At 41.8% G+C, this 13,275-nt stretch overlaps 1 protein-coding gene across 7 annotated transcripts in view; it reads right to left on the reverse strand.

Moving 5' to 3' along the window:
* The window catches only part of SHROOM2 (shroom family member 2), a 130,660-nt gene that overhangs the window by 70,591 nt on the left and 46,794 nt on the right, over positions 1–13,275 (reverse strand). For all 7 annotated transcript variants that reach the window (XM_052773622.1, XM_052773614.1, XM_052773613.1 and 4 more), the window contains exon 2: positions 5,746–5,897. Coding sequence is in view for 6 of the 7 variants with exons in the window: in XM_052773614.1 (XP_052629574.1) it covers positions 5,746–5,897 (152 nt within the window). In the remaining variant the exon portion in view is untranslated. The remainder of the gene's footprint in view (positions 1–5,745; positions 5,898–13,275) is intronic.

The raw sequence follows: 13,275 nt of genomic DNA on the forward strand, positions 1-13,275 counted from the left end.
CGGACAGCAGCAAGGGCTGGCAGGACATCCTATCTGGCACGTATTTAAAACCGGCCATCCTCTTTAGAGCAGAAGAGTGGGCCTACAGCGACGCACTGACCCATTTCTCAAGTGAACTTGCAAAATGGGAATTTAACAGCCCAGCCCTTCCACCAGCTGCAGCCACACAGAAACGTTCAAGCCTTGAACTTTAAAGCTGTGTGTGTCTGTTACAAATGCCCACTCCCAAAGCGTGTGTAATGAAGTTCTGCACAGGCACATACTGTTCCACACCCACATCAATTCCAAGAAACATGGGTAGCGAGGGGCTATCACACCTGCCTACTTCTTAAAGCAATGTTGTGTGCATGCAGATACAGCCATGTAAAGTCATACTGCAGTTTCCTACCTATTTCCAAAGTCTGGCTGAAAATACAGGCATAAAAAAAAAAAAAAAAAAAAAGAAAATAAATCTGTTCTTGGTCAGTTACGGCCAAGGTCAATCTTCAAAAACGAAGAATTATGGCTACTGGGCAACAAGAGAGAAATCACTGCTATTTGTTCTGCTGTAACAGACCCTAGTTCCAGAAGCAATGAAATAAAATTTAACGGCAAAATGGATTTTACTCTTACTCAACAGTGGTTCTCCACAAATGCATTTAGTTTATTGAGCAATACTTAACCGTAACTGTGGACTAAATACGTATAATACTTGCTTAAAAATCTATCAAACTACATGCATTTTTCTACTTATTTCCTATGTGGGCAATTTTGATATCTACAAAACTAGAACTATCAAGTGGCCAAATGCAGGTAAGAGGCAGAATTCACAGTTCTCCATCTGTATCTTGTAATTGTACAGAAAACGCAAATCCCTCATCTTCCCAAGTCATCTCACAAATTGATATTGCTAAGTTTCACAGAGTACTCCTGCAGCCACAAGGAGCTACGAGGTGTACAGCTAGCTGCTACACAAGTCATAAATGGGTAAGACTAGATCCCCTTGGTAAGTTACACAAAACCCACTACAGAAAGGTCACTGGTGGTGTTGAGCATGTTTCCGCTCAGAACATGATGAAATTTCAGTGATCTTCCACCTGAATGCTGTAAATAACTGTCAGATTTTTATTCCTGGATTTCTGCTCAGTTCTCTGAGACAGTACCGTACAATCTTGGAGCCCTCGGGACATTCATTAAAAACTCTCCTTCTGCTGTGCTTCAGCTGAATGGCTGGCTGTCTTCATGAAGTGCCATGCAAATAAAGATTACCCTAACTTTCCATGTCTAGGTGTTTACAGTTCACGTATCATGACATTCACTTCCCTTATGAGGATTTTGCACAGTAAATTTCAGCATTCAGACTACACTGCTGATGGCAAGTGTGTTTGCTCTCGCTTTTTCCCACTCCTGTAACAAGGGACTCCTCAGCATTGCAAATCCAGCTTGCAGTTTGGCCACGTAAAAGCACCAAAATGAAATGCTATAGAAAGGAAAGAAAACACGCCTGCTCACATGTGTACACAACATGGCCAGAACTACTCCAGAACTTTAAGGCTGGTTCTCAGGCATTGGCAGTACCTGCAGAGTTGGTCCAGCTTCCCATCACCAGCAGGCACTGAGGAGAAGTCGTCCATGGCTACTCCCTCCCTTGCCCACCCACTTCCACTGCCACTAACAGACGATTCAAGCAGCCAACAGGACAACCCCACATAACTTCTTAGGGTGGCTCTCAAAGCCCATATAATCCCATCCTCCCTTCAACATTAATAAACCACAAATGGAAGCATCACCTATGTGTCAATTTTTAACAGTTAATGTGTCTCATGAATTCATAGTGAAAAACTAATCAAAAGTTTAATGGATTTGTGGTGTACACTTATGTCTAGCATGTGCAAAGGAATGCAGATTATACTTAATAACTAGAAGAGAATTTAAGTTAGAAGCGTATGCAGAACAGTTAAATTACAGAATATGGTAACCACCTCTGTATCAACACTCATGTGAACACTCAGAGCAATTTTACACATGTATGTATAGACATGTACACGTCTTTTTTCCAAACCAAGAGAAATTCACATACAATTCCTGTAAGAAATGTCCTAAGCACAGTTTCCTTTCCATTTTCCTAAGAAAGGAATCTACTCAAGAAACAACTCAGTACTACACTGAAGAACTAGAAAGTAATTAAGATGTGTTGTTTTGACAAATGCACTTGAGAAAGCAACATGAAGCCTCCTGAGTCCTCTTTTAATCCAAGACGAAAAGTATACCGCACTTGTTCAACCATCAATATATGTAAGCTACTTAAACATCATGTTTGTTGTTGAGCCAGTTGCACAGTCCTGATTTGGTTTAGACCACAACTATGCTGTGTTTCCAAAAAATACAGCAAAGCATGTATGCTGATAGCCAGCTCATTTATGCTGAGTATTTGGTACTGCAGGCACTTCTGTTTAGAGACCAATGTTATTGTCCCTATGCAAGTGGAGCATCAGATTCTTTAAAAATAGCGGGTAAATATAATTTTGTGGAAGCCAGCTACCACTGCTGAACACCACCAGCCCCTTGAGAAACTTTTGCCACAGTCAACAAATTAATTGCTGTGAATGAAACACATTACTCACCATGGCAAAACTTTTTCACTTAGTCTTGGCTGTAAGTATATTAGACTTCTAAACTGAAAATAGCATGCCCTTACTCCTTCCCAGGTACAGAAATAGTTAGATCAATATAAGATCAGGATGTGGCATTACTGCATGAAGGAGTGACCTGTATGGAGGAATTTCACATGGATATGCTTCTCAGCAGTGACAAATAAAACCTGTTTTTTCTGGATTAATTCTACTGACATTAATAGGAAGGAAGTTCTCTACTTTCCAGAAGAATTTTGTGAAAAAGTAATTTTTCCACATCCTGATAGTTTTTTAAAAGTTTGCTCTTCACTTCTGGATCAGTCTAGAAATAGATACCACAAACAACCCTAGGGAAAAAAGTTTTCAACATAAAATCTAGATGTTGGCTTCCCAAGCTAACTCTCACTGAAAGCAAGGACAAACATGATTAAAACAAAGATTCTTTTAACCTTCAGGACTGGGCTGTGGAACTTCAAACCATCGGTCTATTTCGTGCTTCAGATTATTGCACTGACACCCCCAGGGAATAAAATGTTAAATCCAACACTAGAGAGAAGTATCACAGTGCTAGACAAAGGACACAGGGCAAGCAGGCAAAAAGATGCTAAGACAACTTGCAGATCAGTTCTTCATCTTATATGTAACTCAGTGAAAGGGAATTGTGGGACTCTCCCCCGTCTCCCCAGAGAACAGTAAGGGTGGATCTAAAGAAGACTGAAATAGTCTAAAAATGCTAAGGCAGCCATTTCAAGATTGCTGTAATTAATTAAAGTGCAGACTGCCTCTGAAAAGTGGTGGTCCTATCCAGCTGAAAACCTACTTCCCCAAGTAATTTTGCAGTCAGATCAGTTCCCTGATCCAATTCAATCCAGACCTGCAGGAGTGCTCTCACAAAGACTAAACGACTGGTTTGCTTAAAGACAGGACTGTTTAAAGCACTCATAAAAATTCAGCCTAAGATTTAGGGCAAACAAAACAAAACAATACTGTTGTTCAAACCATAACTTCTGAAAGAAAGCATGCAACAAGGCTTTTATAAAACCTGCATCATTTGAACTTCCAACAGGAAAAGAAAAGCTGTTTCAGCACACAGACAGCAGTGCATGAGAACAAGCTGGCCAAGAATAAAATGAGACTGGACGTTAAAAGGTTTCTGACCGTCAAAGGACTGATGTCCTAAGGCAACTTTCCAAGAGAAAGAGCAAAGTTGAAAAACCACAGACAAAAGCCCTAGCTAATTTCATTCAGTAAGTTTTATGAAATTTTATCTAATATTATGCAGGTTTGTCAATGACCCAAAAGGCTCTTGCCTCTTTTGGGAGCTATGGAAGTCTTCATGAACTTAAGACAAAAATGTTGTTAGGGAAAACAGCCACTATTTCAGCCTCTTGGCTACAACAGCTAGGTTGCTTTTGCCCATTTGCACATGTGCTAGGGAAGTCAAAAAAGGAGGGATGAGAAAGGACTGATGAAAATCCATCAGCTTTGCACCGAACTGCACACAGGCATGCATAGCAATGGGGCTCTGTTGCCTGCAGAGAACAGCCGCAAATCCCCAGCAGCAAATCAGTGCCTGATTAGCTGTATGAAAGTTCTCCAAAATCACATGTGTGAAGTGAAGTACTTGTGAATGACAAGAATGGCATAGCTGTGTCTCTTAGGAGGGTTATTTCAGCATCAAACATTCTGCCATTTCCAAAGATAGATCAGAATTCACAGATTGTGAGCAAGTTACTGTCATAAAACTGAAAAGCACCAGGAAAGAGGGAATCTTTCCACTTGGTCTAAAGCTTTTTGTAGTAATTAAGACTTGCTGTCTTGGCAGATTCTTCAATGTCTATAAAACTTCTCAACCCTGAAGCTCTCCCTTTCTGTGACAGAAACAGCTGATGTAACCACTGCTAACAAAAGTGCTTTTACTGGAATAGCCAGTGCAAGTTGAAACAGCTGAATATCAACATGATTTATAATAGTTGTGAACGCATTTTATTTTGCATTTATTAGTTTTAGCGCTACAAAAATTTTGAAAGAGTTTCCGGAAGTAGCTATTGGTGAGGATAAAAACTATCACCTGTGGAAGAGATTCAGGTTCCCATAATTCCTTCTGTCAAAAAAACCTTCTTAAACCAAAGGTGAAAAGCATGCTTTCGTACCTCTTACCTATCAGTGCTATTTCACAAAAGACAGCCCTCATTCAAGACAGCCTCAAACTATGGTTTTATTTATAGACTGGATCATCATACCTGTCAAACCCCAATTCTCACCATTTTCTGTGTTGCAACAAAATTCTTTTTTTATTCTAACAGAGAAACCCAAAATTCTCACATGAAAGACTGGTTGGTATAATTTGATAAAAGTAATTCATTAGAAAATACTGATTTATCAGAGTAGGAAATTAATGAGAAAGATTTTGTTGTTCAAATTTCCTGGTTTGAATTTTCTTCAGAAGTTACAAGATTTAACCTACTTTAACAGCCATTCACTTTTGTCAAAATTATTTTATGAAATTTACTTTTAATTCAAGTTAGCAAAAAAAAGCACGTACTTAAAAGTTGTAAGTCAAAATGACGAAACACAAAGTTTCCATGCAGAAAATGTGTTCTGTTTTGATAAACCATTTCAGTTTTTCCCCTCCACTAATAACTAACTGAAAGTACTCTTTACCCAAACCACATCAGCAATGCTTGACACCTCAAATATTCTCAAAAAGTGGGAAAAAGCTTTTCCAAAAGCTTCCCATGCAACCCATTCCTCACAGCCAAACTGGCCTGCACAGCAAATGCACTAAAAAGCATTGCCCGTGTCCGCTCACCAAAGGTGGGGAAGCAGGGCTGGCTGGACAGCCTGCTTCAGGCCCTGCACTTCAGGAGGGCAGAAAGGAACAGAGTCCCGACTCATCACAACAGTATTCACAGAACATATTGCCTCAGTTTTTGCTCTGATCAATAGGCTACCTCTCCCCACGTCTTCTTCCATAAAGAGTCTGTGTTCTAGGAGGAGGTAACACCGCATAATGTGCGCATTAATAACTCTGAATGAAAAGATCATCTTGCCAAGTCTTGGCAAATTTAGTTGCCCAGTAGCTTATAGCCTGTAATACATTTGGTTTTCCAGCTGAACGACACAAGCTTACCTTTTTACTACAAGCTTCAGTGTCTTGTGTGAACCTTTCACCAGACAGATTGCTTCTTGTCGGAAGCCGGAAAGGCCCACATCATTGATGCCAACAATTTCATCCCCAGCCAGTAACTTGTCCACAGCTGCAGCTTTGCTCCCATCTTCAATCTGAAGAAAAAGCATATGAAATGGTTGAATTATTGAGGTTGCGTAGTGCCACCTTTACAATAAGTTAATGAGCTTTCAATATTGGCTTCATATAATAATTAATACAATAATTAAGTGCTTAAAGTAATTTAAAAAAAAAAAACATTCAAAAATGCTACAGAGAAAGAGCAATGATACACAGACAATTAGAATAGGAAAGAAAAGGAAGGGGGGGAACCTTCAGAGAAAACTAGAAAGCTTCATGGAAATTTGGGAGTCAAAAGCATCTGTAATCTTGAGCTCCGTTCAATACTGTACAGGTAATCCTACTTGCAAATAGAGTTTTGGGCAGGCATCTTAAAATCTGGTTCTCTACAGAAGGTAAACAGAAACATTAACCACACAGTCAATAACATTAACCACACAGTCAACTCCAAAAATCTGGCATGCAATGAAACCCCCAAATACTGCTTTATAAGCAGGTCTAGGAAATAAAGTGATTTTCATCAGGCACATAACATTTAGGAAAATATCTGAGAATTTACAATCCATACGGCTAACAGCTCTGGCTGAAAGAAGAGATCATGGTCTGAGATCCAAGGAAGAAAAACAACACGTCACACTACTGAAGAACACAGCAACACTAAGGGAAATTCACTGGAAGATTGTTTTGCTGCCACAGGCATCTCTCACATGCATTGAATTTTTACACAACTATTCATAACATGTGGCGAAACACACACAAGATAAATTAAAGAGTCAGGTTTTGGCAATTCCCACCCCAATGAAGGAAGAAAAAAACACATTATGAGTTACTCATTTTCAAAATTTAAAACAAATCTCAAAAGCTTGATCAGCCAGACTAGCAAGTACCAACAGTTTGAACTGATTTCAAATCAGGTTATGCAGGTAGAAAATTAGAAAGGCCAAAGCCCAACTAGAACTTAAACTGGCTACTGCCATAAAAAGACAGCTAAAAATGTTTCTATAAATACATTAACAACAAATGGAGGGCTAAGGAGAGTCTCCATCCTTTACTGGATGCAGGGGGAAACAAAGTGGCAAAGGATGAGGAAAAAGGCTGAGGTACTTAATGCCTTCTTTGCCTCAGTCTTTGATAGTAAGACCGATTGTTCTCAGGGTACCCAGCCCCCTGAGCTGGAAGACAGAGATGGGGAGCAGAACGAAGCCCCCATAATCCAAGGGGAAATGGTTAGTGACCTGCTACACCACTTAGACCCACACAGGTCTGTGGGACCAGATGGGATCCACCCAAGGGTACCGAGGGAGCTGGCGGCAGTGCTCACCAAGCCACTTTCCATCATTTATCAGCAGTCCTGGCTAACCGGAGAGGTCCCAGATGACTGGAGGTTAGCAAATGTGACACCCGTCTACAAGAAGGGCTGGAAGGAGGATCCGGGGAACTAGAGACCTGTCCGTCTGACCTCGGTGCCGGGGAAGGTTATGGAGCAGGTCATCCTGAGTGCCATCACACGGCACGTACAGGACAACCAGGGGATCAGGCCCAGTCAGCATGGGTTTACGAAAGGCAGGTCCTGCTTGACCAACCTGATCTCCTTCTGCGACAAGACGACCCGCTTAGCAGATGAGGGAAAGGCTGTGGATGTTATTTACCTGGACTTTAGTAAAGCTTTTGACACTGTTTCCCACAGCATTCTCCTGTCCTGGTTTTGGCTGGGATAGAGTTAATTTTATTCCTAGTAGCTGGTATAGTGTTATGTTTTGGATTTAGTATGAGAATAAATATTCTCATGCAGGGTGGGGTGGATCACTGCTCAGAAACTAACTGGGCATTGGTCAGCGAGTGGTGAGCAATTGCATTGTGCATCACTTGTATACTCTAATTCTTTTAGTATTATTATAATCATCATCATCATTATTTTCTTCCTTTCTGTCCTATTAAACTGTCTTTATCTCAACCCATGAGTTTTACCTTCTTTCAATTCTCTCCCCCACCACTGGGTGGGGGAGAGTGAGCGAGTAGCTGCGTCGTGACAGCTGGGGTTAAACCACGACATATCTTTATCAATGATCTGGACAAGGGGATCAAGCGCACCCTCAGTAGCTTTGCAGACAACACCAAGTTGGGAGGGAGGGTCGATCTGCTGGAGGGTCGGAAGGCTCTACAGAGGGATCTGGACAGGCTGGGTTGATGGGACGAGGCCAGTTGTATGAGGTTCAACACGGCCGAGTGCCGGGTCCTGCACTTGGGTCATAACAACCCCACGCAGCGCTACAGGCTTGGGGAAGAGGGGCTGGAAAGCTGTCTGGATGGAAAGGACCTGGGGGTGCTGGTCAACAGCCGGCTGAATATGAGCCAGCAGTGTGCCCAGGTGGCCAAGAAGGCCAACGGCATCCTGGCCTGTATCAGAAATAGCGTGGCCAGCAGGAGCAGGGAGGTGATGGTCCCCCTGTACTGGGCACTGGTGAGGTGACACCTCGAGTCCTGTGTTCAGTTTTGGGCCCCTCACTGCAGGAAAGACATGGAGGGGCTGGAGCGTGTCCAGAGAAGGGCAACCGAGCTGGTGAGGGGCCTGGAGCACAAGTCTGATGAGGAGCGGCTGAGGGAGCTGGGGTGGTTTAGTCTGGAGAAAAGGAGGCTGAGGGGAGACCTGATCGCTCCCTACAGCTACCTGAAGGGGGGTTGCAGTGAGGTGGGTGCTGGTCTCTTCTGTCAGGGGGCTGGAGATAGGACGAGAGGAAATGGCCTCAAGTTGCACCAGGGGAGGTTTAGATTGGATATTAGAAAAATTTTCTTTACTAAAAGGGTTGTCAGGCATTGGAACAGGCTGCCCAGGAAAGTGGTCGAGTCACCATCCCTGGAGGTATTTAAAAGACATGTAGATGTGGCGCTTACGGACATGGTTTAGTCGTGGACTTGGCAGTGTGAGGTTAACAGTTGGACTCAATGATCCTAAAGGTCTTTTCCAACCTAAATGATTCTATGCTTCTGTGAGTCTAAATATAGCTGTAGGTGTTGAACACTTTGCAATTCAGGCCCTCAGCTTTCTCAGTTTCTTCCCATGTCTTTTGCTGTCAACACAGCCTCCGTCTTCTGAGTTGCTTGGGCTCATGATGTTCGCATTTAATTTTATTCCTCCCTCACTTGCTTACAATCCGTATCCCACCTCTTCTTGTAGTTTTGACATTTTGTCTTCAAAGCAAAGACTTTCATTTATGTCTTCATTATATTTTGCGTTGACTACAGTATCTCCCAGTCCCACATTATTAAATGCCAGTGAACCTACAAAGAATAATTCCTTGTAATTGCCCCAACTGCAGGAATCTTCATAAAGAACTGCCATCTTCTGAGGCATCAAAGTCAATCAACAATGAGATAAATCCAGAGGAAACCCAACTTCATGAATTCTGAAGCTCACAGTACAGGTTTTAGGAACACTCCAGCAACAACATTATAAGTTAAATAACCTAATAAAAAAAGCAATATCTCTTGATGAAAGTACATTAGGATGATCTCATACACCACAGCAGTCTCACTGCAGGCACATAAAAGATCTCTTTATATAAGTTCAGGATAAATGTTCTTAAAAATTTTCAGACCTGTAAATCTAAGCCAAAAAGAATGCAATGAAAAATGCTTAGTCTTACATCCCATTCTAAAAAGCTCATTATTAATACTAATCAAGCAAATTTATTTCCAGAACTTATCTTAATAAAGCCACAGATAATTAAAGACAGAGCAAGTTTCTGTATCCCAATACATCTAGTTCTTAAGCTATGACCTGCCCTCTGACCTTCTTTCATATCCTCTGAACATCAAGAATTTACCAGAATACCTAATTATCGCTGCAAATATTCAGTAAAGTTGAAAACAAGGGTGTAGCAGTGGAAATTGCTTATATGCAAGGAAGATTTCAGTTCAGGGATGTCAGGTACAGAGTGGCTGCCATACGAGGGACCCTAAAGTCTGGCAGAGCTGAACAAAAGAACAGGCAGCCTGGGACTCATGTATCTCAAGCCTCCTAACAAGCAATTCCAAGTCTTTCAAGTGTTCAGATGCATTTTTTGGTTACTACTAAATAAACTGCATTTTGAGGTCTGAACCCCAGCAGGTTAGAAAAGCAGTGCAAAAACATTAATGGAAGTCTGAGTTCAATCACTAGAACTGTAGGGAGAAGGTCAAGGGGGGGGGGGGGGGGGGAAAATCTTGTAAGAGGACACATTTTAAACTCCAAAATGTGGATGCCAACACCTATGCCCTGAGCAAGGCATGAACCTAACGACAAGGAGTGAGAAGGCCCTGGGCCCTGCCACCTGGGCCTGAAGACCTCAACAGGGTCTTTTTTTGTCTTTTTAAAAAAAAAAAGAAAAAAAAGGGGGCAAAAATCTGTCTCCTAGGGTTTCAAGGAATGTTCATTGTTCTCAGCAAGCATGTTTGTTTTTTCTTCAGGCTGGCAATGCACTGACGGCAGGGAGTATTCAGTTACCCCCTCTGAGTTTTCATTTCAGCAGGGAGACTACACATTCCACACAGTGCAAGCTTTCCAAAGAGACTCTGGCTGTCCAAAACAACATTAATCAAAAAAAACTCAAAAAAAATTTTTAAAAACCAAAACCTGAGCACAAAGCTGAAGCTGTCTTAGTGAAAAATAGAAGTGGCTTTCTTTAATACGTTGTCTCCAGATCAGCTGCAGCTAGGGAAAATAAAAACTACATATCCATTCACAGTAGAAGTCTCCTTGAGCTGAACAAATTTAAACATAAACCTTTCGTAGTCAGATCCCTGAACAGCTGTATGAATGCAATTCCACTTGACAATGCATTTTTAAGTGGAAATGGGAAAGTTAGCTAGACAGGAAAAATACAATGTCTTCAGTTACACTAGAAGTCCTTTAGTCATAAAGACTAAACAAAAGCATTGGGTTTTGCATACATGTAAAGAAATGCTGCCAAAAAAAATCCACGAGGAAAAGACCTCTTAAAAAATATTGCCCTACTAACCTGCCTCCTCTGCTCAAACTTGAGACAGTGCCATTCCAGCTTCTCCTTCAGGTTTTCTGTTTTTCTGTTTACTAGTCTTACAATTTATTGTTTTTATTTATCTACCCATTGAGAAACTTTCCATCTCATCAGACCTTCTCTAGAAGTGTAAATCCCAACCAAAACACATGAACATTTTAGAACTAGCAAATACACTTGAAAATTTCACAACTATTTTTCACACCTCAAACATTAATGGATTTCACTCACCCATCTACAGAATCAGCTATGCTATGCTGTGTTCAGGATTTAAGCCCAAGTTTTAAGATTTAAGCCCACATTATTTATCTAACTAGCATCCATTTTTTTTCTGAATTTCAGGTGCCCAGAAAAACTAGGCCAATAGCTGAAAATAAAGCCTTGAAAATGCAGAGGGAGGTTTTAAGACGAAGTCTTTCAAGAACAGTCATAGAATCATAGAATCGTTTAGGTTGGAAAAGACCTTTAAGATCATTGAGTCCAACCATTAACCTAACACTGCCAAGTCCACCACTAAACCACGTCCCTAAGCACCACATCTACAGCGTCTTTTAAATACCTCCAGGGATGGTGACTCGACCACTTTCCTGGGCAGCCTGTTCCAATGCTTGACAACCATTTCCATGAAGAAATTTTTTCTAATATCCAATCTAAACCCCCCCTGGCACAACTTGAGGCCATTGCCTCTCATCCTATCCCTAGTTACTTGATAGAAGAGACCAGCACCCATCTCACTACAACCTCTTTCAGGTAGTTGTAGAGGTAGACAGAAGACACCAGCACCCCCAGGTCCTTTTGTGCCGGGCAGCTTTCCAGCCCCTCTTCCCCAAGCCTGTAGCGCTGCGTGGGGTTGTTGTGACCCAAGTGCAGGACCCGGCACTTGGCCGTGTTGAACCTCATACAACTGGCCTCAGCCCATCGATCCAGCCTGTCCAGATCCCTCTGGAGAGCCTGCCTGCCCTCCAGCAGGTCAACGCTCCCGCCCAACGTGGTGTCATCTGCACTGAGGGTGCACTCGATCCCCTTGTCCAGATCATTGATAAAGAGCACTGGCCCCAAAACTGAGCCCTGGGGAACAGCACTTGTGACCAGCCACCAACTGGATTAAACTCTGTTCACTACAACTCTCCGTGCTCAGCCACCCAGCCAGTTTTTTACCCAGCGAAGAGTCAACAAGAAGAGATCTGCCTCAGTCACTGTCAGCAGGCAGATGCGACTGGATGTAAACCGAACAACCCCTCTGCTCAGTCTGGAGTACTTGCAGGAACTGAATGCCCATAAAGTATACATCTTAAAATTTTTATAGCAATAGCAGGAAACAAAAGACGCACACAAAAAAACCCCAATCAACACCTTATTTTCTTATAAATAATGGACATAAGCCTTCAAAAAACAGGTATAGTTACACTGCCTATCTTGGATGAGTAAAGAGTTCTAGAAACGCCCTCAAACCATGCTTTCGATATGTATTAAAAAAAATCATACCCACCTTCTAATGCTGAATTAACAACAGTAAACACCATGACTTCCTATCCTTAGCAGGGATGTTGATATTGCTACCAAAAAAAGTGTTTTCAAAAGGAGATGAAAAGGATGTTTGTTGACAAAAAACATCTGCTTGGACAGCATCCAACTCTCACCCTGCTGTCCCTGATGACCTCCCTATAACCAAGAGCAAAGGCAAACTTTGGGATCCCTGCATCAGGGAGGATTGGAACTGCAGACTTCTCCCATCATAACGGTATCTACATTAATTGTCGTATCTTCTCAAATTTATTTTTGCTTATAAAATACCATATCCACAAAACAGGAAGAGACACCAATACAACATGTAGATAATAAGATAAAAAAAATTTGTGATTGCAAAAACAACACACATGTAACTGTGGTATGTGAAATTCTTCCTGTGAGAAGGAGAGTGCCTTGAAATGGGGGAAGAGCTGAGCCATGGAGAAAAGTCTAACAGCTAGATACACAAACACATTCAAAGGAGACTTACAAGACTATTTCCACTGTTGGCAATACACACAAAAGAGAAAATAATGACCTGTATTTGCAGCTTTAAAATGCTGCAGTGTTGATGGTACGCACCACTTCTAGAATGTGACCCCTTCACTTCTGTGTTTATCAGATCTGACGCTTTACTTAAAATACCCACATTCCTCTATAGGCACCTGTATAAACAAGCAGGAGACAGGTTGGGGAAATGCCGTGTCACACAAGATCTAGTTTTGTTTACAATGACGACAGTTTCTCGTCCATGCTCTCTTTGGACAGGGTGGGAGACGGGATGGAAACCCAAACCCAGGGACAAACACAGGAAAAAACAGCACCATTTATCAGCATTCTGCTATAGGCCATGATAAACTATTTTATCATAATTCACTTCTCGTACAGC

This window comes from Harpia harpyja, chromosome 22 (genome assembly GCF_026419915.1).
Source record: "Harpia harpyja isolate bHarHar1 chromosome 22, bHarHar1 primary haplotype, whole genome shotgun sequence".
NCBI lineage: Eukaryota > Metazoa > Chordata > Aves > Accipitriformes > Accipitridae > Harpia > Harpia harpyja.